The sequence below is a fragment of the Leptopilina boulardi genome, unplaced genomic scaffold (assembly GCF_019393585.1).
Source record: "Leptopilina boulardi isolate dan_hultmark-lab unplaced genomic scaffold, ZJU_Lbou_2.1 LbouV2_347, whole genome shotgun sequence".
NCBI classification, from domain to species: Eukaryota; Metazoa; Arthropoda; class Insecta; order Hymenoptera; family Figitidae; genus Leptopilina; species Leptopilina boulardi.
Genome location: NW_026137915.1, coordinates 608277 through 633692, shown reverse-complemented (window position 1 = coordinate 633692; position 25416 = coordinate 608277). Strand labels below are relative to the sequence as shown.

The 25416-nt window shown below is 29.4% G+C and overlaps 2 protein-coding genes across 2 annotated transcripts in view; one reads left to right on the top strand and one right to left on the bottom strand.

The window, feature by feature from the left end:
- LOC127286077 (uncharacterized) overlaps positions 1-25416 on the bottom strand; it is a 78845-nt gene that overhangs the window by 4301 nt on the left and 49128 nt on the right. The gene's annotated exons all lie outside the window — the stretch shown is intronic.
- Positions 1534-6819, top strand: LOC127286087 (uncharacterized). The gene is made up of 6 exons (XM_051312382.1): positions 1534-1806; positions 1948-2108; positions 3988-4106; positions 5088-5385; positions 5465-6106; positions 6775-6819. Exons 1-6 carry the CDS (start codon positions 1560-1562, stop codon positions 6817-6819), a joined length of 1512 nt encoding a protein of 503 aa, XP_051168339.1. The 5' UTR covers positions 1534-1559.

Genomic DNA, 25416 nt, shown 5'->3' with positions numbered 1-25416 from the left:
AATCATTGTTTCTTGATACCACATAAAATTAACCCACACAGCACAATATCTTGATGTAAGCTTTCCTTGAGCTCAAGCCTAAGATTCGTTAGCTTACAGCGAAAACTTCAGGAGAGTTACAAATGTCCGCTCTACCGTAAGCTACAGTGTAAGATTGTAGTCAGCGAACAGTTAAGCTTACTATAACCTTACTATAAGCATCCCGTAAACTTACTGTAAGCTTCGTGTAGTCTTAATGTGAGGTTCAATGTAAAATTACTGTAAGCCTCATGTAAACTTCTTTCCCAGATAGCACCGAACTTTACAGGAAGTTAATATGAAGTTAACGGCGATAGAAATTTTAAATGTCCTCAGAGTTTAAGTTAACACTGTTAACTTGTTGATAGTTAGAAAAGTAAATTTGCTGAAAGTTTTCCCTTGTAATTTTACACAACCAAAATTTTTATGGTAAACTAAAATATCTATTTTTATGCACAGATGTTTTCTATGGCAGCTAGGGCAGCGCAATACTTTTAAATTACATTTCCCTATAGACAAGCTATGAATGTACTAAAAAACATATATCTTGAAAAAAAAATATTTTTTTAATTCTGAATTTATCAGAAAAACCTTCTTGTATTTATGTAAACTTACTAAAAAAAACTTTCGGCAAATTTAGCTTTATAAATTCTAGCAAGTGAACTGTGTTAACTTAAACTCTTGAGAACATTTAAAACTTCCGAACTTAAGGTCGTTAACTTTCTGTTAACTTCTTGCAAAATTCGGTGCTATACTGTAGCTTAGGGTACAGCGGAAAATGGTAACTCACCTTAACCTCACTTGAAGTTTACGCTGTTAGTTAACGAATCTTATGTTTAAACTCAAGGGAAACTTACGCCAAGATGTTGTGCTGTGTGGGTTATGTCAATTTTTGGTCAATTTATAAGGATGTTTTTGAGCAAACATCGATCCGCCAAATATTATTTAACCTTCTGTGAGCACTATGTGAATAAAACGCTGTAATGATTTCCCCTTTCGTAAAAAATTGATTTTTTTACTTGTTTAGCAAGCAAAACTACACTGCAAAAAGAGGTAACTTACTTGGTATCTTATTCTAAGATACAAGTCGGAAAAATGCCATCTTACTCTGTCTTGCATCTTAAAGTAAGATGTTTTCCAAAATATCTTACAAAAATCTAGACACTTTTTATATCTTCAATAGGAATAAGATATATTTTCTGTTTCAAAAAATAAGATATTTAGTTGAGTCACATAAAATATCGTATTGTAAGATGTTTAGAAATGTCTAAGATATTTGAGGGTTAAGTTACTTGTAACTTTAAGATACGTATAAACTGCAAGTTACTAAAATACAAGATACGTAAAGCATGATCATAAAATATATACCTATTGATCGCTACGATTACTAGTGGCCAATTTTAAAAACAGCAATTTAGTCAAAACGCGACCCACCTAAGCCTACCCCCTCTACTGAAGTTTTTTTCTCTGACGAAAAAGTTGGGGTTAGGTTAGGTAAGCAAACTGTCAGATGTGCAAACGTTGCAACAACAAGACATAAAATGGAGCGTTTTAAATGTTTAATGTGCTATTTTAATGGTGTTTCAACGAGTCACTTAGAAAAGCACATTCGTCGGTTCCATCGAGGTGATCCTTTGTTTAAAGTGTCTTGTACGCACTCCCAATGTGGAGCAACATTTGTTAAATACAAATCGTATAAACAACATGTTCGAAGGTGTCACTCCACACAGAACTTACCGGAAAACAATGTTGCTCCAAATAATCAAATTAATATTCCTGTGGTACAAAGTAAGTAAAATTAAAAAATATTTTTTATTTATACCATTTTTTTGTTCTTAAAAACAAATTGTTTGTTTAAATAAATTAAAATATGGAAATGGTTTAACTGCTACTGTCTAAATAATGTTTTACTAATACTTTTGTTTACAGACATTGAGTATCCGATTGATATACCAATAGAGGAGATGAGTTGGAATACAGCTAAATTTATTCTTGATATACGTGAGAATTGTAAATTATCTCCCGTCGCAACCGAAATGACTGTTGATAGAGTAACCGACTTAATGAAACTCTACAATGCTAACTTCTTAGTGAGTATTACACAAATTCATTTAAATTTCGAGTTCACATTTTATTATTTAGACACCCTTCCAGAAAAATGCATTTAAATTACATTCTTGATCGTGAAACCAAGAAATAATAATAATAATAAATAACTGGAAATGCAATCATTAATCAGGAATTTCTAGGATATTCTAAATCTCCGATCAAGATAAACGTTTTTTATAAAAATTATTTCATTTAAACAATAAATAAAAACTATAATACATATTAAAATTGTTTAAAGGTTACCGCGGGTTAGTGAAATATGGGAAAAGCCATAGGAAATTTAATCAAATACATTGCAGGGATCCCAGATTATCACCATTTTATTAAAATTCGCATTTTTTCTAAATCTTATCACCTACATCACCTGTTTTGTTAAATTTTTATTAATTTTACATTTTTTAAATCATAACATTAATTTATGAAAATTCTAAATTTAAATTAATAAAAGTTTTATTTATTTTGTCATCAGAATTAGAATAGAAATCAATACTCTGTCTGGGAAGGAGGAAAAAGTCGTAAAAACAAATATCAGGAAAAAAGTTTTTTATTGGGTCAAAACACTGAAAATCATCGGAGTGGTTGCTGACATATTTTAAAAAAGTCTAGTTTTAATATTTTGTAAAACTAGATGAATTTCTGAGTTTAATGGTCATAATATTATCGTGTGAATTTTATTTCATTAAAAATTATTATCAATTCAAAATATGAGGTTCACGACGTGATTTCGCCGTAACCATAAATGTTGCATTGTTTATAAAAACGTTATTATTTAAAAACTATCAAATATTACATATTATTGTAATTATATATCATGTATTATTATATTTATTATGTTATTATATTATATATATATATATTTATTTATTTATATATATTATATTAAAATAAATTAAAATAAATAAAATAAATTAAAATTTATATTAAAAATATATATTATATTATATATAATATATTATAATATTATATTATAAATCAACCAACAAATTACATATTATTATTTGCAGGAAACATAAATCAATTTATTTTACATCAAAAAATAATCGAATTAAAATGTAATTATTTTACTTTAAGATATTTATGCGATTTGGAAAATTTGTTGAGTAAAAAAATTTCTTAAGTTTTCAAAGCTTGTAACTTTTTTCTGGATGCTTCAAAATATTTGGGGTTACGCACATATTTTAATTTTGATAAAATTAACCTTCTGTGAAAATTTTGTGAGGGTATTTTGCTTCGTTTAGAAATTAATAAATTTGAAAATTTGTCAATTAAAAGGGTTATTTCTAGGACTTAAAGTTAACAAAAAATATCACACCTCTCTCTCTTTTTATGAAAATAGAAAGAGAAGTAAAACTTTGAAGTCGTAGAATTAACCTGTTTAAGTAAAAATTTTGCAACTTTATTATTTCTAAAAAAGAGCAATATACCCTAACCAAATTTTCATAGCAGGTAAATTATATCAATATTAAAAATTGTGCTGAACCCAAAATTTTTTGAAGCATCCAGAAAAAAATACAAGCTTCGAAAAATTGTGAAATTTTTTTACTCATCAAATTTTCAAAATCGAATAAATATCTTAAAATAAAATAATTATATATTAATTCTATCATTTTAGATGTAAAATAAATTGATTTATGTTTCCTTCAAATAATAATATGTAATATTTGATAGTTGAACCTCATATTTTGAATTAATAATAATTTTTAATATAATAAAATTCACAGGATAATATAATGACCATTAAACTCAGAAATTCATCTAGTTTTAAATAATATTAAAATGGCAGAAAAAGTAAATTTTAATAAATTTCTTTAAAAAAAAGTCGAAAAATTTAAAATTTAATTTTTTTACATTTATTTATAGAATGAAGTAAGGAATCTGAGGCTATCAAACACAAACTTCGTCGATATCAGTTACATCGAGAGATTGTCAAAAGAAAATTATGATCCCGATGTACTGTTTAATGAAGTTAAATCGAAGTGGTACTTGGACAGATTTTTGATTGAAAAACTCCAGATGTTTTCAGCAGTGCCATTAAAACTTGGCACATCTTTGAAATGGGTAAAAAAAATGAAGATATACCTCATTTGATGGAAGTCGAAGATGAGGCCCATTTGTAATGGGGAATTATTAATCGTTAATAATATTTTTAAAAAATTAGAAAACAATCACACGTCTTTCCCCAAAATTAAATACTCTCCACAAATCTTAAAATACACCAAAATCAAAGGGGAAATCCTGCCAAGGATAGGGCGATATGAAACCCGTTCGAAACAACGCCTTATTTTTCCGTTGAGATAACTAACCTTCGCGAGACTGCTTGGCGCCAACGATGTCCGATGATGCCGCAAACGAGGAGGAATCACCAACGAAATTATTCCAACGAATAAGCAATTCAAATAAAGAAAACGCACACTTTTACCACATACAAAAAACTCCAACTTTATTAAATGAATTAAATAAACAAATAAATTAATTATAATTAAATTAGATAATTTAATTAACCCCGACTCAAAGAATATATCTCGCTCGAAATAACTAATCGATTTGGTGCTAGCCAGACAAGTTAGGTTCCAAATTCCCAATTCTCAGAAACAGGCCCGCTTTTCCTAAAATTTAGTGCATCCTTCTTGGTAATTCGAGAATCTGCATACGTCCATCCTCGTCACCCCCAACCGGTCGGCACCTAAAGGGAAAACTGGAAGGGACGCAGACCACGTGACTCTAAGCGTCGATTAATCATGCGCGTAATCATTTCTAATAAGACATGACAAGAGTCACACCTTCCGAACGTTGAACGAAAAGAAAGACGAAAAAGGAGAAACGAGACAAACCTATACGAAAAGAAGGAAAGACAACCTTATCTCTCGCTAGACACCGACTCAGAAATTCGTTTTAATTTTCAGGGGATTCTTGCTTCTAACGAAACACTTCGTTACACATTATGTCCCATTTTTACGAAGTCTGAAACAATTACTACAAAATAAAGAAATTCGCGACAATATTAATGAAGGGAACGTCCGAAACGATGGCGTACTTCGTACGGTTTTAGACGGAACGTACTTCAAGGAAAATGAAGTTTTTCAACAACTTGAAAATCCTCTCGCTTTAATTTTTTCTTATGATGACATTGGAGTTGCAAATCCCCTTGGTTCCTATGCCAAGAAACACAAGCTTGGAATGTTCTACTGGACTTTGGGAAATTTACGTCCTGAATTACGTTCAACGCAAAATGCTATACAACTGTTAGCAGTTATAAAAGTAAACTTGTTAAAAAAATATGGTCTTAAAAAAATTTTAAAACCATTCATTGACGAAATAAAAATACTTCGAACGAGAGGACTCAAAAATTACAATCGATGGTCGAGAAATCATCTATAAAGGTTTGGTTCTTTTCGGCGCTGGAGATACTCCTGCCTGTGCTGGCTTAGGGTGTTTTAAAGAATCCGTTTCTGCAAAACTGCTTTGCCGAACTTGTTTGATAACAGCAGACCAATGGAGATCGTTTTTTAAAGATAGTGATTTTGTTTTTCGAAATGCAGAAATGCATCAGCAGCACGTGGCAGTTATAGCCGAACCAAATGTGACGAAAGCAACGACTACGTTTTGGAAAAGGGAGTATGGAGTGAATGGAGAGTCTCCTTTGTCAGACATCATGGACGTCACCAAATGTCTGCCTCAAGATGGAATGCATTTATTTCCGGATGGTGCATTAGAAGTCTGTACGAGAGCTCTTCTCCATCATTATATTGTTGATGAGGGTCTTTTTTCTGTTAATCAACATAATGAGAAAATTCAGGGTTTTGATTTTGGTCACTACAAAAACAACAAGCCTGGATTGATTCATCGTGATCAACTAGAAAGAGACTCCAGTTTAAAACAAACTGCATCACAAATGATGGCTCTCGCACATACTCTGCCATTTCTCATCAGCGAATGGATTACTGACGAGGAAACCGTTTTGCAACCGTTGTTGTGTCATGTACGTATGCTGCAAATTGTAAACGTATGTTTTGCATACGAAATTTATGTTGGCAAAACATACGTCTTAGAAAGAATTGTATCCTGGATAGATGGGCCCAAAATTTCATTTCATTGCTCACATACCTCGTTACAGAAGAATGTTTGGCCCTGCTCGTCAGTAGTGGTGTTTCGGGTTTGAGCGAAAGCATGGGTATTTCAAACTGTTGGTCGCAATCATAGAAAATTTAAAAAATTTGGGTTTGTCTTTATGTTATCGCCATCAAGCAAGGCTTGCTTTGTTATTTGTTACTTATCCGGGAAATGAATCGAAAAAATTCTTGTACCAAGGTCACGAAATTGTAATTGGTTAACAAGTATTGTTGAGAAATTTTCCTCACGAGAATTTATTTCTCAATTTCGTTCCCAACGAGGAAAGAGAAACAACAATTCTTCTTCGATGTAACCATGTAACAGCCCACGGAACTCAATCCAAACCACAGCCGATTATTCTGTTAGAATGTAATGAGGACGCACTTCTAATAGGAATATTTATATTCTTCTAATTATAGATTAAAATAAAATATAATTGTAATAGATCACGAACGCGCAGAATTTTACGGCTAAATTCAATAAACGATAAATTGGAATATTCTCATTACAGATTAAAATAAAATGTAATTTTCATAGATCACGAAAGCGCAGAATTTTGAGGCTGAATTCAATAAACGATAAATTGGAATATTTATATTCTTCTAATTGAAGATTAAAATGAAATGTTCGAATAATATAAAAGCTATTATTTATTTATTGACCATTTCGCTCTACATATAATTGTATTTTTTATAAACTTCTAGAATCACTCTTTAGTCTTAAATTAAAATGTTTTTAAAACTAAATAACAAACGTTAGTTAATAAAATTTAATAATAAGTAAAACGATTTAAATTATTCTTTAATATTCCCCAGCGACGGATTTTAATTTTAATTTATGCCAATCGAAATTTTATTTAATCGAGCGCGTAACAATGCTGAATTTTCTTAGTTAAAATAAGGTTATTCAGATAAGCGATGAGGAAATAACAGCGCGACATACAATAGTTTGCAAAAACAAAAAGTAATAATTTTTGTACACAAGGTTCCTCACTCGCGTTCTATATCAAAATACAAAAACTTCGGCGATTCCTTTTTTAACAGCGCTTTAACGATAATAATACTTTTTAAAAACTTCCTTAATCACATTTTGCTATTCTTAAACTGTAGCTTGAGCGTTGGATTTTAATTTTAATTTATGCTGTAAATCGCGCAAGAATTTTGAAATTTTATTTGATTTGGCGTTCGTCAATCCTAAAATTTCGTAGTCCAAATATTGCAGGGTGTTCAGATACGCAGTGGGGAATTGGCAGTACCACACGTAATACGCCGCAAAAAGACAAAGCAATGATTTTTGCGCTTTGGGTTCCGGGATCTTTACTCGCCCATCACTACACACGACAAAAGCTTCGGCGATCCTCTTTTCTGCAGTGTAGATAACTAATCTTGGAGACGAACCGTCAGCTGTCAACAAAGCTGACGTACTTTTCCCTGCTTCTTCAACTGTGATCAACGGTTCACCGATTTTTCGAAATTTCGCCAAAGTCAAATTTTCGTGCAACATGGTCAAAATGTTCATTTTTTGTTCCTCGTCTTGGCAATCGACATCAAAGTAGGTTACACATTTTTCAATCATCTTGTCAACCAATTCGAAAAATTGCTCGACAGTTTTTTCGCGCATAATTGAAAATTCCAGGATAATCTTAACCCATTTCGTCCGAGAAGTCCGTTTTTTTTCCTCCTCATTTGCTCTCGCCATTCTCAAAATTCCTGGACTAAAAAAAATTGGCAATAGGTATTTCTTATGTATTTTTTAGTCCTCTTTCGGAATCTGCAAGAAAATTTAACTTTTGACTTAAGGATAAAAAGTTATGATTATTTAAACAAAAAAAAAGACGGATTTCTTGGGTTTTTTTTCATTAAAACTATATTTTTGATTTGAAATCGCGTCAGAAAAAATTTGGAATGACAAAATATCGCGTCCAAAATGTCTGCCCTTTCATTTGGTGATTATAAGAAATTTTTATTTTCTCAAAATTCAAAATGGCGCCTCCAAAATGGCCGCCAAAATGTATGAAATTAAATCTTTCAGTCCCACTATTAAAAAACTAAACAAATATCTACGAAACTTGTTACTCGGGGGTTTTCGGGGTTGCTGATACCGAATTTGAGGTCAGATTATCAAAATTCAAAATGGCGGATCCAATATGGCGGAAGACATTTTGAAAATCGAACGCAATCGGCTTGACACTTGTTACTCGGGGGTTTTCGGGGTCGCTGATTCCGAATTTGAAGTCAGATTTTCAAAATTCAAAATGGCGGATCCAATATGGCGGACGAAAAAATAGTACGGCTGATAAAGTGACAGATAAAATAAATACTAAACGCATTTTCTATTGGAAATGACTGAACTCATTATAAAATTAACATTTTTAATAAAATTTTATCACTAGATAATATTTAACAATATTTATAAACAATTTTATAAACAAATAGTGATTTGAAAGACTTTCATAATTGGAAAACAATAATTTTTTTCTTATCCTTGTTTTTATAGTTGCAACGAATTTTGTAGATAAAAAATCTTTAACAATATTATTTAACAACATTATAAACAATACTATAAACAAGTTAAAAATTAATAACAATTTATGCTGAGTAATGAGTAATATCATCTAAAAGCATTAAACTGACTGAAAGGAAGGGCATCATATCGCGCTTGCGCGGGATTGTAGTGGGGAGCCGATTTCTATTCCCACTTCCATTTAAATTCTACGATAGGTAGTCTTCGAACGCTGTATAATTAATTATTTTAGAAGCGATTTTTAAATTGGAAGTAAGTATATCTTTTTTTTATTTTTTATTCTTATTTCAGATGTGGAGAAAAAAAAGATCAAAAAAATCGTCCTACTCTGAGCATGAAATTCTGCAGAGTGACAATTATGCTGACGTTTTAGTTAATTTAGATAAATTTGATTCCAATGAGTCAGATAGCTTTACTGATGATGATGATGATACTATCGGAAAATTATTATTATCATCATCATCATCATCAACTGACGATGATGATTGTGACTTTCCGACATCTTTTTCTAAAGTATCAAAAAGCTATGTTGCAAGTCAAACAAAATTGGAGTCTCAACATAAATATACCTTGGTGAATAATGAAAGGAAATACGATTTTGACGCTAAAAATGATTGCTTACTCATTGAAAGTCAAAAAGAAAAATTTAGTAAGAATTCCGAGACGGAACTATTTGAATATTTTTTTTCTCATGAGTTGAAGATGTTCATAATTGAAGCTGCTCAGGAAAACGGTTTGATTATGACACTTCAAGAATTAAACACATGTTTAGGAATTATGATTCTGACGATATTTAACCAAAGGACTGCATATAGAGATTATTGGTCTACTGATAAAATGCTTAATTGCGAACCTATATCCAAGGCTATGACGCGTGACAGATTTGAAAGCATAAAGAACAAAATAAATTTGTCCAAGTCTTGTGATAAAAATTCGCACGACAAAGCTTGGCGCGTACGTGCTGCATTAGAAATCTTCAGAAAAAACCTGCTACAATTTGGATTTTTTTTAACTGCCTTGTCTGTCGACGAAATGATGGTTAAGTTTTTCGGTAGAACGGTATTGAAGCAATTTATAAAAGGAAGGCCTGTACGTTTTGGAATAAAAATGTGAGGTATTTGTAGTGTAGAAGGTTTTTTATTTGATTGTGATATTTATTGCGGCAATTTAGCAATAATAAGTAAATGTGCTTTGGGAAGTCGCGTCGTATTACAGATAGTAAACAAATTACTCTTGTTCACTACACCAAGGAAATTGAATCAATATCATTTATATTTTGATAATTATTTTACCAGTCCCGATCTGTTGGTACACTTAAAAAACCTTGGCTTACGAGCAACTGGTACCGTAAGAAATAATCGTGTTGGTACTAAAAACGACATCAGTAATAAGAGTCAAAGAGGTACTTTTGTCGCCAAACATGACAAGAATAGTGGATTAAATTTTGTAACAGTTATGGATTCCAAACCGGTGTCCATATTATCTACTATGTCTGGAGTAACGCCTATTGGCAAAGTTGAACGGTATTTAAAAACAGAAAGAAAAAAGCAGAAATTGACTTTCCTCGATGTTTTTTGTATTATAACAAATTCATGGGGGGAGTTGACCTACATGATGCCTATTGTAGCCAACTGATGCCTCCTATTAAAGCAAAAAGATGGACGTGGACAATATTTAAGCGATTTATCCAAACATCGCTCGCAAATGCCACTGTGCTACGGAATGTTGCATTTGCAGAAAGTGGAAAGAGGGTAAGCGCAAAAGACATGGCTTTAGCTGTAAGCAAGGTATATTTACAAGAAATTAAAACAACTTCGAAAGTATTCCACAAATCGTCAGTCCAAGCTTTAAAAAGGAGCTGTGAAAATCAAATCTGTGCTACTCGCACAAATAAATTTTGCAATGATTGCAAAAAATACTTCTGCAAAGAATGCTTTCTAAACTTGCATAAATAAGCAGCAAAGAAAAAATAGTATTCGCTGTCTTCCAGGATTTAATTCGTGTTCAACACTTAGTTTTAACCTTTAAGCTGCGGGATTGGTCGATATATCGACCACTCAAGAAACACAACATATTTAATGTTTCTAGACAAAATTCAATTTTGAATTTTGAAAAACTAACATCAGATTCGTAATCAGCGACCCCGAAAACCCCCGAGTACCAATTTTTAGCCGGATTCGGTTTTTTTTATTGCACATTTTTTTGATTGCGGGGGTGGTCGATATATCGACCAGCAATCAGGTCGGGGACTCTACCTGATATATCCAGTTAATTTATGTATAAATTTTGGATTTTATGACAGGTCAATTTGTACTAAAATTTTCCCGCAGCTAAAAGGTTAATAAAAGTAGAAAAATTAATAAATATAAAAATTCAAAAAAAATATAAAAATTAAAAAAAAAAATAAAAATTAAAAAAAATAAGATTCTTGACAAACGTTAACCTCCTAGTGGTAAGAATCGGGCAACGGCGACATCTTCGGCGGCTAATAAACGTTTTAAACACATTAAAAATAAATTTATCAGACAGCCAACAATTTCTTTTAAAATCTTTTTTAAATTTCAGTCATTTTGACGGCCGTATTATTTTTTCGACCGCAATATTGGATCCGCCACTTTGAATTTTGAGGATTCGAAAAATCTGACTTTAAATTCAGAATCAGCGACCCCAAAAACCCCCGAGTAACAAGTGTCAAGCCGATTGCGTTCGATTTTCAAAATGTCGTCCGCCATATTGGATCCGCCATTTTGAATTTTGAAAATCTGACTTCAAATTCGGAATCAGCGACCCCGAAAACCCCCGAGTAACAACTGTCAAGCCGATTGCGTTCGATTTTCAAAATGTCGTCCGCCATATTGGATCCGCCATTTTGAATTTTGAAAATCTGACTTCAAATTCGGAATCAGCGACCCCCGAGTAACAAGTGTCAAGCCGATTGCGTTCGATTTTCAAAATGTCTTCCGCCATATTGGATCCGCCATTTTGAATTTTGAAAATCTGACTTCAAATTCGGAATCAGCAACCCCCGAGTAACAAGTGTCAAGCCGATTGCGTTCGATTTTCAAAATGTCTTCCGCCATATTGGATCCGCCATTTTGAATTTTGATAATCTGACCTCAAATTCGGTATCAGCAACCCCGAAAACCCCCGAGTAACAAGTTTCGTAGATATTTGTTTAGTTTTTTAATAGTGGGACTGAAAGATTTAATTTCATACATTTTGGCGGCCATTTTGGAGGCGCCATTTTGAATTTTGAGAAAATAAAAATTTCTTATAATCACCAAATGAAAGTGCAGACATTTTGGACGCGATATTTTGTCATTCCAAATTTTTTCTGACGCGATTTCAAATCAAAAATATAGTTTTAATGAAAAAAAACCCAAGAAATCCGTCTTTTTTTTGTTTAAATAATCATAACTTTTTATCCTTAAGTCAAAAGTTAAATTTTCTTGCAGATTCCGAAAGAGGACTAAAAAATACATAAGAAATACCTATTGCCAATTTTTTTTAGTTCAGGAATTTTGAGAATGGCGAGAGCAAATGAGGAGGAAAAAAAACGGACTTCTCGGACGAAATGGGTTAAGATTATCCTGGAATTTTCAATTATGCGCGAAAAAACTGTCGAGCAATTTTTCGAATTGGTTGACAAGATGATTGAAAAATGTGTAACCTACTTTGATGTCGATTGCCAAGACGAGGAACAAAAAATGAACATTTTGACCATGTTGCACGAAAATTTGACTTTGGCGAAATTTCGAAAAATCGGTGAACCGTTGATCACAGTTGAAGAAGCAGGGAAAAGTACGTCAGCTTTGTTGACAGCTGACGGTTCGTCTCCAAGATTAGTTATCTACACTGCAGAAAAGAGGATCGCCGAAGCTTTTGTCGTGTGTAGTGATGGGCGAGTAAAGATCCCGGAACCCAAAGCGCAAAAATCATTGCTTTGTCTTTTTGCGGCGTATTACGTGTGGTACTGCCAATTCCCCACTGCGTATCTGAACACCCTACAATATTTGGACTACGAAATTTTAGGATTGACGAACGCCAAATCAAATAAAATTTCAAAATTCTTGCGCGATTTACAGCATAAATTAAAATTAAAATCCAACGCTCAAGCTACAGTTTAAGAATAGCAAAATGTGATTAAGGAAGTTTTTAAAAAGTATTATTATCGTTAGAGCGCTGTTAAAAAAGGAATCGCCGAAGTTTTTGTATTTTGATATAGAACGCGAGTGAGGAACCTTGTGTACAAAAATTATTACTTTTTGTTTTTGCAAACTATTGTATGTCGCGCTGTTATTTCCTCATCGCTTATCTGAATAACCTTATTTTAACTGAGAAAATTTAGCATTGTTACGCGCTCGATTAAATAAAATTTCGATTGGCATAAATTAAAATTAAAATCCGTCGCTGGGGAATATTAAAGAATAATTTAAATCGTTTTAATTATTATTAAATTTTATTAACTAACGTTTGTCATTTAATTTTAAAAACATTTTAATTTAAGACCAAAGAGTGATTCCAGAAGTTTATAAAAAATACAATTATATGTAGAGCGAAATGGTCAATAAATAAATCATAGCTTTTATATTTTTAAAACATTTTACTTTGATCTGCAGTTTATCCATTAAAAATGTCAGTTATTTCTGACCCTGCTGTGAAGTTTCTTTTTTCATACATTATAAAATAATAATAATTCATAACTACCCTTACGCTTAAATTATATTAATTCAAAATATTATTTATAAATAACTAATTTATTATAATTAATAATCTAATACTATGTAAAGATTAAGTTGATCGTTAAGTATGTCACATAAATTCTTTCTGTCAGAAAAGTCAAATATTTTTCATTTTTATTTAAACTAGCGATGTATTCCTCGCTCGCTAACGCTCGCTCGGTTATAATAATTGTACGTATTGTTGTTTACTTATTGTAGTTTATGTATATTATATACATATATATAATTTATGTTTTAAATTAATATCTTATTAATATTGTATAAAATTTATCTTAATTTTGATCAGTTTCATTGAAAGATGAAATGACAATTGTTAAATATTAGATGTTTTTTTTATTATAATTATGACAACAATATTAATTATATTATATTATAATATATTTTTTTATCTTAAATTATATTATATTATATTATATTGCTGTAAATTGTCCAACAAACACATGTAGATTTTGCAAATTTTTGAGAAAAATGTTCGTAATAAATCGAAATACTTTTTAAAATATCGGTTTTTATTTTTATTATCCATAGTAAACCTTCATAAAGAGATTCTTGTTTGATTTTACATATATTACTAGTTGTTCGGAATTAAGTGCACGAAAAAAGGTTCCTTTTGGAAGACGTCATCTACACCTACAAAATTAAACTAAATACTCCCCAACAGTTTTCTAAAAAAATTTCTACATAATTTGCAACAATATTTAAAAGAATTTTTAGATTTTTATTTTTTTGGCACAATTACAATATGACAGATGATTGTAGTCAATGTAAAAGCGATAATTGTGCTATGTGAAACAGGATGCAGGTGTCTATTTATGTTTTGAGAAGAATTTCAATTCTATGAAAAGTCTAAAAAATAATAAAATATTAAAATGAAAAACAGTTGATTTCAATAACGTTTAATATTAGATACAATTTTATATGTTTCTTACCAAAAATTTTCAATACAATAAGAAATAAAAAAAAATCCTTAAAAAATTGATAAAAAAATATTAAAAAATTTTTTAAAAAAATTGTTTTTGAGTAACTTTTCCAAAGAAGAGTAATTTTATAGGTATATTATTAAAAATACGAGAAAAATTTGCTTCAAAACTTTTATTACAGAATTGTCTGCCCTAATTTTGTAGAAATGGAACTTGTCCGTACATTTTTAATAAATAAATGAAACACAATAAATTAATCACACAATTCATACAAATAACATAAATCAAACAATAAACTTAAATTATAAACAATTAACATAACATAAATTATGAACAACTAACATACACAAAAACGACTTTCCATCCTAGGTAATAATTAATTCGGTTATGATGACCATTTTTATTATTTTATTTTTCTTCTCCTTTTTTTTTATTTAATATTTCTTGAAACCTAAAAACAATTATGTACATAAAAATATTTTTAAAAATGATTATTTATATTAATGTTTATTTAAAAATAATATTAAATTATAATAAAAGTATAAAATAAAATATAGTCACTTTACTATTTACTAATGTTTTAATCATTTAAGGACGAAATGTACAAAATTTTTGCATAAAGTTTAAGGTCATTTATTATCATTTAAACGTCATGTAAAAAATTCGTCATTACAAATCACTTATGTATGAAAAATTGCTTTATCAAATGGCGTGTTCTAAAAAATTAATTTATAGGGTAGAGTGAGGTAAAAAAGACCCTTTTTTACTTTTTAATATGTAAATTCGGTAGTAAAATTTTTTTTCGAAATTCAAATTGGTTTTGAAAGTTAAGTTCCTCAGCAAGTGGCTTTCTTTTTCTTTTTCTTCTTAAAAATAATGTTTTTTGAAATTTTTTTTCATTTTTAAAAAATTTTTCATAACTAAATGCTTCATAATACTTATAAATGTTATATATAACACGTTAAATATGTTTAGGCTGTAAGATAGGTCTATTAACAAAATTAGATTTTAAAACGCCTTAAGTTACACAAATTCTAAATGTCGGATTTTATATGGCAAACATGAAAATTGAAGAAAGACTGGATTCGCTTGAAAATTGTTACTCGGGGGTTTTATAGGTAAAATATACAAAAATTTGTACATCTCGTTCTTAAAGGGTTAACAATGTTAACTTACTTTTTTATTTCTTCTATTTCGAAATTATTAATTATTATCGTTGAATTTTGAATTATAGATACAGATATAATTTTATTATATTCATTTATTTTTCCTCCTTTTATAATTATTATTAAATTTATTTCTTCTTTGAAAGATTCAGCATTATTTCCCCATAATACTAAATCAATCTGATAATTTAAAAAATAATTAATAATATTGAATTGATATTTTAAGTAGAAGTTCGTTTTTAATAATGTAAACAATAAACAGCTATAAAAATTATTAAAAATCTTAAAACTATTTTTGAAGATTATTGCAAGATGAAAATTAACAAATCAAAATTGTCAACATCAATAATATATTGAAAGGTGAAGAATAAGGATGTATATGGGTGATCACCCATTTGTAAGGAAATTTATATTTTACATTAACTTACACTATTTTCTTCTGCGTCACATATTGTGACATTTCTTTTTTTTTAATTCTTTATCATATTTTGTGTTTATTGTTTCAATTTCTGCAATTCTTTTAATTAATCCAAATGTATCTAGAAAAATTTATTGAATATTGAATATTTTAATCATATTTGAAATTATTGATTTTAATAATACTTAATAAGGGTAATTTTTAAATTTTAATTTTACCTATTATATTATTAGGAGCGCATAAATCAATGTTTTTAATTCCCACAAAATTGAATTTATTAAATGGTAGCGTTATTTTGTCTTCTTTAATTGTTGAATTTTCATTTAACTGAATTTCGAAATTATTCGAAAAATTTGAATATTTTTTATTTGATGTGGCAAACGAAACATTCGAAAATATATATTGCTTTCCTATCTTTATAATAAGAATAAAAAAAAATTATTTAAGTGTCATAAAAATGTCATTCACTGAAAATAAGTCAATCCTAAAATAAATTCAAAGATTTTATTTAAACTTTGTGAAAAAGGTTTTTAAGTTTGCTTTTCGCATACTTTTTATTAATGAAAAAATTAATTTTTTAATTGTAACTTTATTTGAATCAAAATTAACATTTATTTTTATTTTTAATTTTATATCATAAGTTAATGGTTTTTTACTTTCTTTTTTTTAAATGTTGAGATTTTTTAAAGAAAAACTATATGTGACCGTGTCTGAGAAAACGGTCCTATCGACCAAAATCAACTTTTCGAGAATAACGCGTTTAAAGTTTTGCTACTAATTAAAATAGATTTCTTGAAACATTTTATATTTCAAAGGACTAGATAAGTGTTCATTTTTTATGCTGAACATGATTTTTATGGTTAAATAATTTTTTGAACATCAGTGTTATTGTTATTAACAATTTGTTTGGCAAAAGTCAAAATATGAAATTTTAAATTTTAATTTAAACTGACATTTTTAATGCACATTCAGAACTGACAACCGCACAATAATCTATGGTTATTTTTTACCTACAGAACCAGGCTGACGATGATGGGTATACTTTAGGATTATCGCCGAGAATTTAGCTCAATTTTTTTAATGGTTTTGGCATTCATATTTGAGGTTTGACAAAATATCCTTAACACTTAGACAACCAGGTCGGCGATAACAGGTATACCTGAATATCATCTTCGGGGATTTAGCTCGAATTTTTTGTTAATTTTGAAAAATTTATATATTTTTGTTTTTCATTTTAAACAAAAATATTAATAGTGATTTTTATCTTATAATTACTTATTTGACTTACTAATTTTAATTAAATAAATTTTTTAACCTTCGAGACTAGTTGCATTGTATTTTTAGGACCTTAAACTATTAAAAACCATCATAAAATAATGATTTTTTGGTTGATAACACCGTTTTCTCAGACCCGGTCACATATATAAGTATAAACAAGTTGTTTATTTCGTAATCATTTAGCTTTCTTTTCGTCATAAAAATATCGATAAATTAATATAGGTTAATTTTGTCACCGTATAAAATTGCAAATTTTACGGATACTTTATGCAGGGATACGACAAATGTCTCGTCGTGTATCAAAGATTATATCTCATTAAAAATTGAACTTCCGTACACAACAGTTACATTAAAAAAAACACGTATAATTTAATAAAAACCTATTCACAAATTAAAAATAATAATTTTTTGTAGTAGTTATATGGATTTGAATATAATAGTGTTATCTAAGAACTGAAAAATTCCTTTTTAATAATCTTTAAAAATTAACTTTATATTATGAGATTTAGTTACTTTCACATAGGACAATAATTTATCAAAGTATGAAGCCAATTTCAAATTTTTTTTATTAGACCGCTTTTTTCAGAGAATGTTTTATAAATATAAAGAATATTTTTTTAAATATAAATTATACCTTTACTGCTTCGAAAAATTTATCAACACAGTTATTAAAAACTGTACACTTTATTTCCCCAGAAACACCAAGTAAATCCATACTAAATAATTTGCCATTGGCATAATGTTTTATTTCAGTTTTATTTGTGACCATGGCTTTAAAATTCCAACTATCGACATGTCAAGAAAATTAAAAAATTAAAATAATCTAATACTTTATTTACGTGGTTAAGTCGGGTTAAGAACTGAAAAATTCCTTTTTAATAATCTTCAAAAATTAACTTTATATTATGAGATTTATTTACTTTCACATTGGACAATAATTTATCAAAGTATGAAGCCAATTTCAAATTTTTATGTAATTACATTGCCAACATGTGAATAGTTTATCATTTAAGTTTATAATAAACTGTAAATTTTTTAAATGAATTAAATATTTCAAAATTTTAATTAGTAAATATTTATTTTAAAAAAATTAATGTACACATTATTCATTGACAATTAATAAATATTATTTAAAACATTAACTATCATAACAAAAGGATATCCTCAAGATATACTAAACAGGTGTATGTTATCCAAAACAAGTCAACAGGTTATCCTAGGATATCCAGAGGTTGTTCACAGGATATCTAAACCGCCGCTTCGTAGGATATTTTTAGAATATCCGTCGGACGTCCGTAGAATATCCTCAGGATAACTCTGGGTTATCCTAATGTTATCTCTGGGATATCTTGACGATATCTCTATGATTTCCTCGGAATATACAGAGGACTCTAAAATGTCCTGAGAATATACGTATAAAGTCAAAAAAATGACATCCTAAAGTAATAGAGACATTTCAAAGAAAATCTGACTCAAACATAATAATATTTTTTTATTTATATTTTAATCATATTATAAATTATCTAGAGATGTTTTATTAACTTATTCAATTTATAATAGCATTTTAATTTTTACAGTCAGTTTATGTATATTATGATCATATCCTAAGAATATTTGAAAATGAATGCAACGATATTCTGGAGATATCTCTAAGATATTCTAGAAATATACCTAGAATATTTTTTGAATCTCCAGAGGATACCTTATGGATATCCTTATATATCCTTAAGATGTCACCAAGATATCCAAAACGCCTGTCTATAGGTTATCCAAATATTATCCGTTGAATATCTGTTGGACATCTCTTGCATATTCACGTGATGTTTTTTCAATATCTAGGGATATCCAGTGATTTTAATTTAAAACAATCTCTTTTTAAATTTTTTTTCATTTATATAGCAAATAAAGTTTTTTTTCCAAAATAAAATAAAATAATAATTAATTATTTTTAAAATAAATTATTTAAATAAATTAAAAAATTTTTTTTGTACTTCATAAGTTTTGATATCTTCAAGATTTCTCAGGTAATATAAAATTATAACCTAATCTAAATTTATAGATAATTATGATTCAAAAATAATAATTTTCAAAAATATTATTTTAAATATCTTATGAAATAAAAAAATTATTATTTCTTACGTTCATTAATAAGATTAAGTTTTTGTAATATTATTAAAGTTGATTATTTCTTATTTAATGAAATATCAATAATTTTAATTAAGTTAAGAACTAATTTTACTTAATTTTAGTTAAGAACTGATTAAATACTCATGAATTGTAATTCAATCGAGCTTCAATCTTTTTATATAAAGGAGTTTGCTTCTAAGTGTATATAAAAACAAATTAATAAATAAGGGTCAGTGCTTTAACCTTTGAAGTAGTTATTTTAAAAAACTTATTTTTTGAAAATGAGCAAAATACCTTCTTAAATGTTTAATAATATTAATTCATATTACTATTTAAATATCTTTATAAACTTAAATTTTTTGGAGCACCGAAAATAAATTTATTTTCTAAGAATTAGAAAATTTGTTTAAAAAATGTCAAATATAACTATTCTTTAAAAAATGGATATTTTTGCAACAATTTAATCATTTTTTATTGCAAAATCATAATATTTATAGTTTTTGGCAAAAGTTAATATCTAATATTAAAAACTCTTTTAAAATAATAATGCCTTTTAAAAGTAAGAAAATTAAGTTTATAAAACAAAGTCGTGAATCTCCTATTTTTTATTATTAAATTTTCCAGTAAGAAAAGTAAATATCCAGTAACAATATGAAGTGAATCGCTTCATTATGAATAAACTGAATGTATTAATATGAATAATTTATTTTTCAATGCGATACAAAAACAAAATAAATATATAGTAAATCAACTTATAAAATTAAAATATATCCAAAATTAATTCATTGATGAAATAAATACTCTAAAAAATATAATCTTATGAAACATGAAATAAAATTAAAATTAATAGTAATTTATGGTAGTAATAAATATAATTACTTATAATTATAATTAATAACTTAATTGAAGTATTTGTTTAAAGCAAATAGTAAAATAAATCTAATAAATATTAGATATTTATTTCTTACGAGTTAATTTAATATTTCATAATATAATGTTTAAAAAAAATAAATATAAAGAATAATGTGATATTCGTGATAGTAAATGAAAAATTGAAAATATTGCATACGTTTTGACAATATTTTCCATGTCTTGAAAACTTATAATTTTTAATTCGTCATTATTTATTTTATTTTCATTTAATGCAGTTTCGTTTTTTTAAAATTTTTTTTGTTCACTTTCAGTGAAACTAATTTCGATTTTTCTTTTTTCACTCATTTTAATTGCTGCTTTCTCTTCCAAATCTTTTATATAACTGACAGTGTGAAAATTTTAATTAAGAATTAATGACGAACAACTTCATTATATAAATATTTCTTGATAATAGTTGAGACAGTGGACTTTTATTTTGATGAAAAATTTATTAATGTATTTAAAAGTTTGTATATGTGACGGTAACAGGGAAAAATATAACTATTCTTTAAAAAATGGATATTTTTGCAACAATTTAATCATTTTTTATTGCAAAATCATAATATTTATAGTTTTTGGCAAAAGTTAATATCTAATATTAAAAACTGTATTAAAAATGTATTTAATATTTATTAATTTTAAATTCATTCATAAAATTAGTTTTTTATTTATTTAAGTTTTATAATTATATAATGTATTATATTTTATATTTTTTAATACTCGATAAGAAATAAAAAGGCGCATTTTTTCCTATTACAATGTTTTTATAAAACTAATACTTTAAGTAATGAAAGCAAATAATGCCAAATTTATATTTTCCAATTTCATTGAATTTTAAAACATAAAGTGAGCACCTGGAAATTAGAACTCGCCAAGCGCTCGGCTGCACGCTACAAAGCCAGTCAAACATACAAAAATGATGAAAAATAAAATTCGAAATTTTTGATTTTTGAAAAATGCTATCTTGTAGGAAATGAAAAGGCGCATCTTTTTTTCCTCTGGATTTTTCTCGTCAAATGAATAGTTTAATTAATAAATGTAAAAAACTAATAAATTTTTATTTCCAAATTTCATTCAATTTTTAAACATAAATCATCGTATCTTCGACAAATATTAATCAATTCCAATGAGATTTCGCATAATTCCGCGTTTGGGTCCATAGATGACGACAGTCTAAAAAAATGTTGAAATTTTTTCAATTGTTGACCAATTTTTAATTATAAACAAATACCTGTCGGTAATCATACTCAGTTATCTTCGCCGACAAAAATTCTGCGGGGAATTTCATAGTTGAAAGAACTTCCAGTGAGACATTTGTGTATTAGGATATAATGAAGTTTTCTGTAAAGTTTCAAGTAGATTAATTCAATAGTTTAAAAAATATTGAATTTTTAAGATTGCGCGTGTGGCGCGCCAACGAGTAGGCAAGTGAATAGAATCATAGTTGATTTGATTCATAGTTTGTAGCTTGCTTTGTAGCTATGTAACGTGCAGCCCAGCGCTTGACGAGTTCTTATTTCCAGGTGCTCAATTGTCGTATCTTCGACAATAATGAAGGAATTGTTTTGGAATTTTGTATATACATGCATTTAGGTCCATAGAAGGCGATAATATAATGAAAATTTTTTAAATAATTTATTCTTCAATAATTTTTAAATATAAATAGAAACATGTCCATTACCACGTTTTCTTGTCTTTACCGATAAAAAGTCTGCGCGGAAGTTTATAATTAAATGAACTTCCATTGAGACGTTTGTTTACTTATATACAAATTGTTGTTGTTTAATGCAACATTGGAGAGCGATTTCTCAATTAGTTTTTTTTTTTTAAATATCAGTGTAAACAAAAAGGCCGCTGTGCGTGAGAAATCGCCTCTGTTGAGTTTCAGGCTCAGCTCAGCTTTGTTATAGCATTTATTAATAAAAGAAAAATAAATTTTTACATCTTTTTTTGTTAAATTTCTATTTAATTTTTTAATTTTTACAAATTTCTATTTAAGTTTTTAATTTTTACAAATGTGTACATAACTTAAAATTTATTTATACTGTGACGAAGTAATTCGTCACTAGGCAATTTTCGACTCGGGTTGAGTTTCGCGCGTTTGGAATTTGGAGCAGAGAAAACGCAGGTGTCCAGGAGGTGGCGCCATCGCGGCGGCCACTTATGGAACGAGACAGAGACGAAGGCGATCGAAGTAAAAAATCAATGCGAGAATACAGAGAGAGCGTGTAGAGTCTTAGAGCGTGTGTCGAGAGATTTAGTAGTTTTGTTTTTGTTTAAGAAAAGTGTCGTGGGACACAGTGTGTAGAGAGTAGCGTGTGTAGAGAAGGAGTCGAACAGAGTTCGACTCATTTGAAATAAAGAAAAGGAAAAGTGTGCCTTTTTTTTAATCAGCCCATTTTCCCGACTCCGGCGTGTTTTCTCCGACCACGAGGACCTGCCGAGAGGAAGCTGTATGCTGATTTTGTCGTCGTGGGTAAGTCCAATTTTGTTGTGTCGTGTCTCAAGGGTCGTGTCCCTTTTTGCGACTTTCGTTTTCAACAGAATCTCCTCTGAGATTTAATTTGATTAATTTGAGTTTTGGGGTTATTTCGTGAAATTTGTGATTTTTCTGGTTTGCCAATTCCATTCAAAAATTGGCTGGCGTCTAACAATTTTCACGTTGGGTATCTTTTTGTAACTTTAAAAAGGGGTTATTAATTAACAACATTTAATTAATTTAATAATTTCGTTATAAAAATTGGCGCCCAACGTGGGGCCTCGTTGAGAATCTTTGAGACACGACAAAATTTTTGTAACTTTCTCGACCTGATATTTTCGACAGAAAATATTTTGTTGCTAATTGTAATTTCTCATGTAATGAAGTTTATTGTTCCTGTCCTGAAATTTATAATTTGCGGCATGGTTGAGGAGTTGTGTTCGGGCGAATAAAGTGAGACAATTTCGCGAGTGTTCCCTGGTAAATTTAATATGCATAGCGTCCGCTATAGTCACGTGTAGAAATTTTCAAGAATTAATTTCAGAGACATTTCTCGACCGATTTTGACGAATCGATTTTTCTCGGAATCAGTGAATTTTTCTGGATTTTTGTGCGTGATTATATTTTGAAAAAATTATTTATTAATAATAATTGCTTCCCACGTGGCCGGCGTATTAATTATACCATACCATGTGATTCGTCGCGCATGCGTGTTACGTGATATCTCGGTGTTTGAATTTGAGACCCATGCTTCTCGACTTGGAAGAAGATAGAAATTTTAAACACTTATGACTTGTGCAGTAGGGAATCTTGCGACTTGTAAAATTTTCAATGAGTCGAGAAATTGAAAATTTTAAATGAAACGTGTGGAATAGAATTGAGAGTCGATTAGTGTGACTTTTAAAAAAAAAATTTGTTAAATAAACAAAAATTAATCCAGGACCGTATTATTATCGCGACGGTCATCTTTAAAAATTTCTTTAATTATAATTGGAAATTTTAGTGGGTAACATTTCCTTAACGACAAGTCAAGTAATTGTTGAATTTTCTTTTTGTTTACCAGGGCCGTGTCAACGGACCGACGGGCCCTATTAAAAATTAATTGACATTTTACCTGAGAATTTTTAATGGGAAAAATTCTGTTAATGACGACCCGGTTATAAAATTGAGTTTTTACGAGTGACCAGTGCCGTAACTAATAGTGAGCGGGCCCTAAAAATTATAATTTTTACCAAATTTAATTTTTGTGACAGGTTAATTTTTGCGTTAATTTATTTTTGCGAAAAGTCAAGTGGTGTTAATTTGAATTTAATTGTCAGGGCCGTACCTATAAAATTGGCACCCTCTATTTCTAGAATTCCAAAATAAGTGAAAAATTTTAGGGAGTAAAATTTTCCTTTGCGACTAGTCAAGCAAGTGTATAAAAATTATTGACCAGGGCCGTGTCAATTATTGATCGACGGGCCCTTCAAAAAATTAATTTACAATTTTGCGTGAAAATTTTTAAGAGAAAAAAATTTTCTTTGTGGCGACTCGATTATTTTACGGAATTTCTTTTTTTATTGACCAGTGCCGTGTCTAGTAGGGAACGAGCACCCCTTAAAAATTTTTTTTTTGTGTGTTTTTCGACAATTAAATTTTTTGAGCGTTCAAGATGGCAGAGGCTATTGAACGAATGCATTTCTATAAAGAAAGGATGCGTCACTTGATCACAATCCCACAGGCGAAGGAATTGTGGCAAATGATTTTAGGAATGCCTGTAGGACAAGTGGTAACGAGCCTGTTGACTAATCAATTATGTATTAGTGGCTCGTTACAAGTTTTGCGAGAACGACTGTTTCGGGCAGAACTGAAACTCGCTCTTCCCTCACAAATTGACGTACCCTTTTGCGACGAGTACGATAAAGGGAACTCAGTCAAAGTTTTTCAGTTTGAGGCATTCACAGAAGAAAATTTATTGCCTAAAGTAAATCTTTTAAAGAGGAAGCGAGTTTTATTCGAGCAGCGACGAAGAGAAAAATTCACGGTCGATTCGTGACTTGAGATTTTTGGGAGATCAACAAAATAAAGGGGCCATAAGAAAAAGGTTGGGAGATAAATCATCGCACAGCAGACCAAGTCCGACCACCGATGACTTTCCGTCCCCTCCACCGCCCTTTCCACAATCACCACCGGTGATGTCCACAGCGTCGATCCCCACAAATAACGAAACGGACGTAAGTGACCGAACTTAGATACGAAGAGATTTTCGTAAAGCTTCTCGACGAAATAAAGTCAATAGGACTCTAAAAGATTGGGATATTAAGTTCTCGGGTGAAGAGCGAGAAGATCCCGAAGAATTCTTGGAGAGAATTGAAGACTGCCGAGATTGCGCCATGATAAGCGACGAAGATCTCCTCCAAACACTTCCCAGCATTTTTAAGGGTAATGCGAGTAGGTGGTTCCGCACAATTCGTAAAGAAATTAGTTAGTGGAGGTCATTTAAAAAAGCTTTTCGACGAGAGTATTTAACGACCATTGATGACGACGAAGTGATAGACGAGATGAGGAGTAGGACTCAAGCGAAAGGGGAGAAAATATCCTCCTACATAACCAGTTTGCGACTTATAATGGG

Coding starts and splice junctions, on each gene's coding strand:
- LOC127286087 (XM_051312382.1), top strand. CDS start 1,560: ATGGAGCGTTTTAAATGTTTAATGTGCTATTTTAATGGTGTTTCAACG. Junction 5,386..5,464: donor AACTGTTAGCAGTTATAAAA/GTAAACTTGTTA, acceptor TTCGAACGAGAG/GACTCAAAAATTACAATCGA. Junction 6,107..6,774: donor TGCAACCGTTGTTGTGTCAT/GTACGTATGCTG, acceptor TAATTTTCATAG/ATCACGAAAGCGCAGAATTT.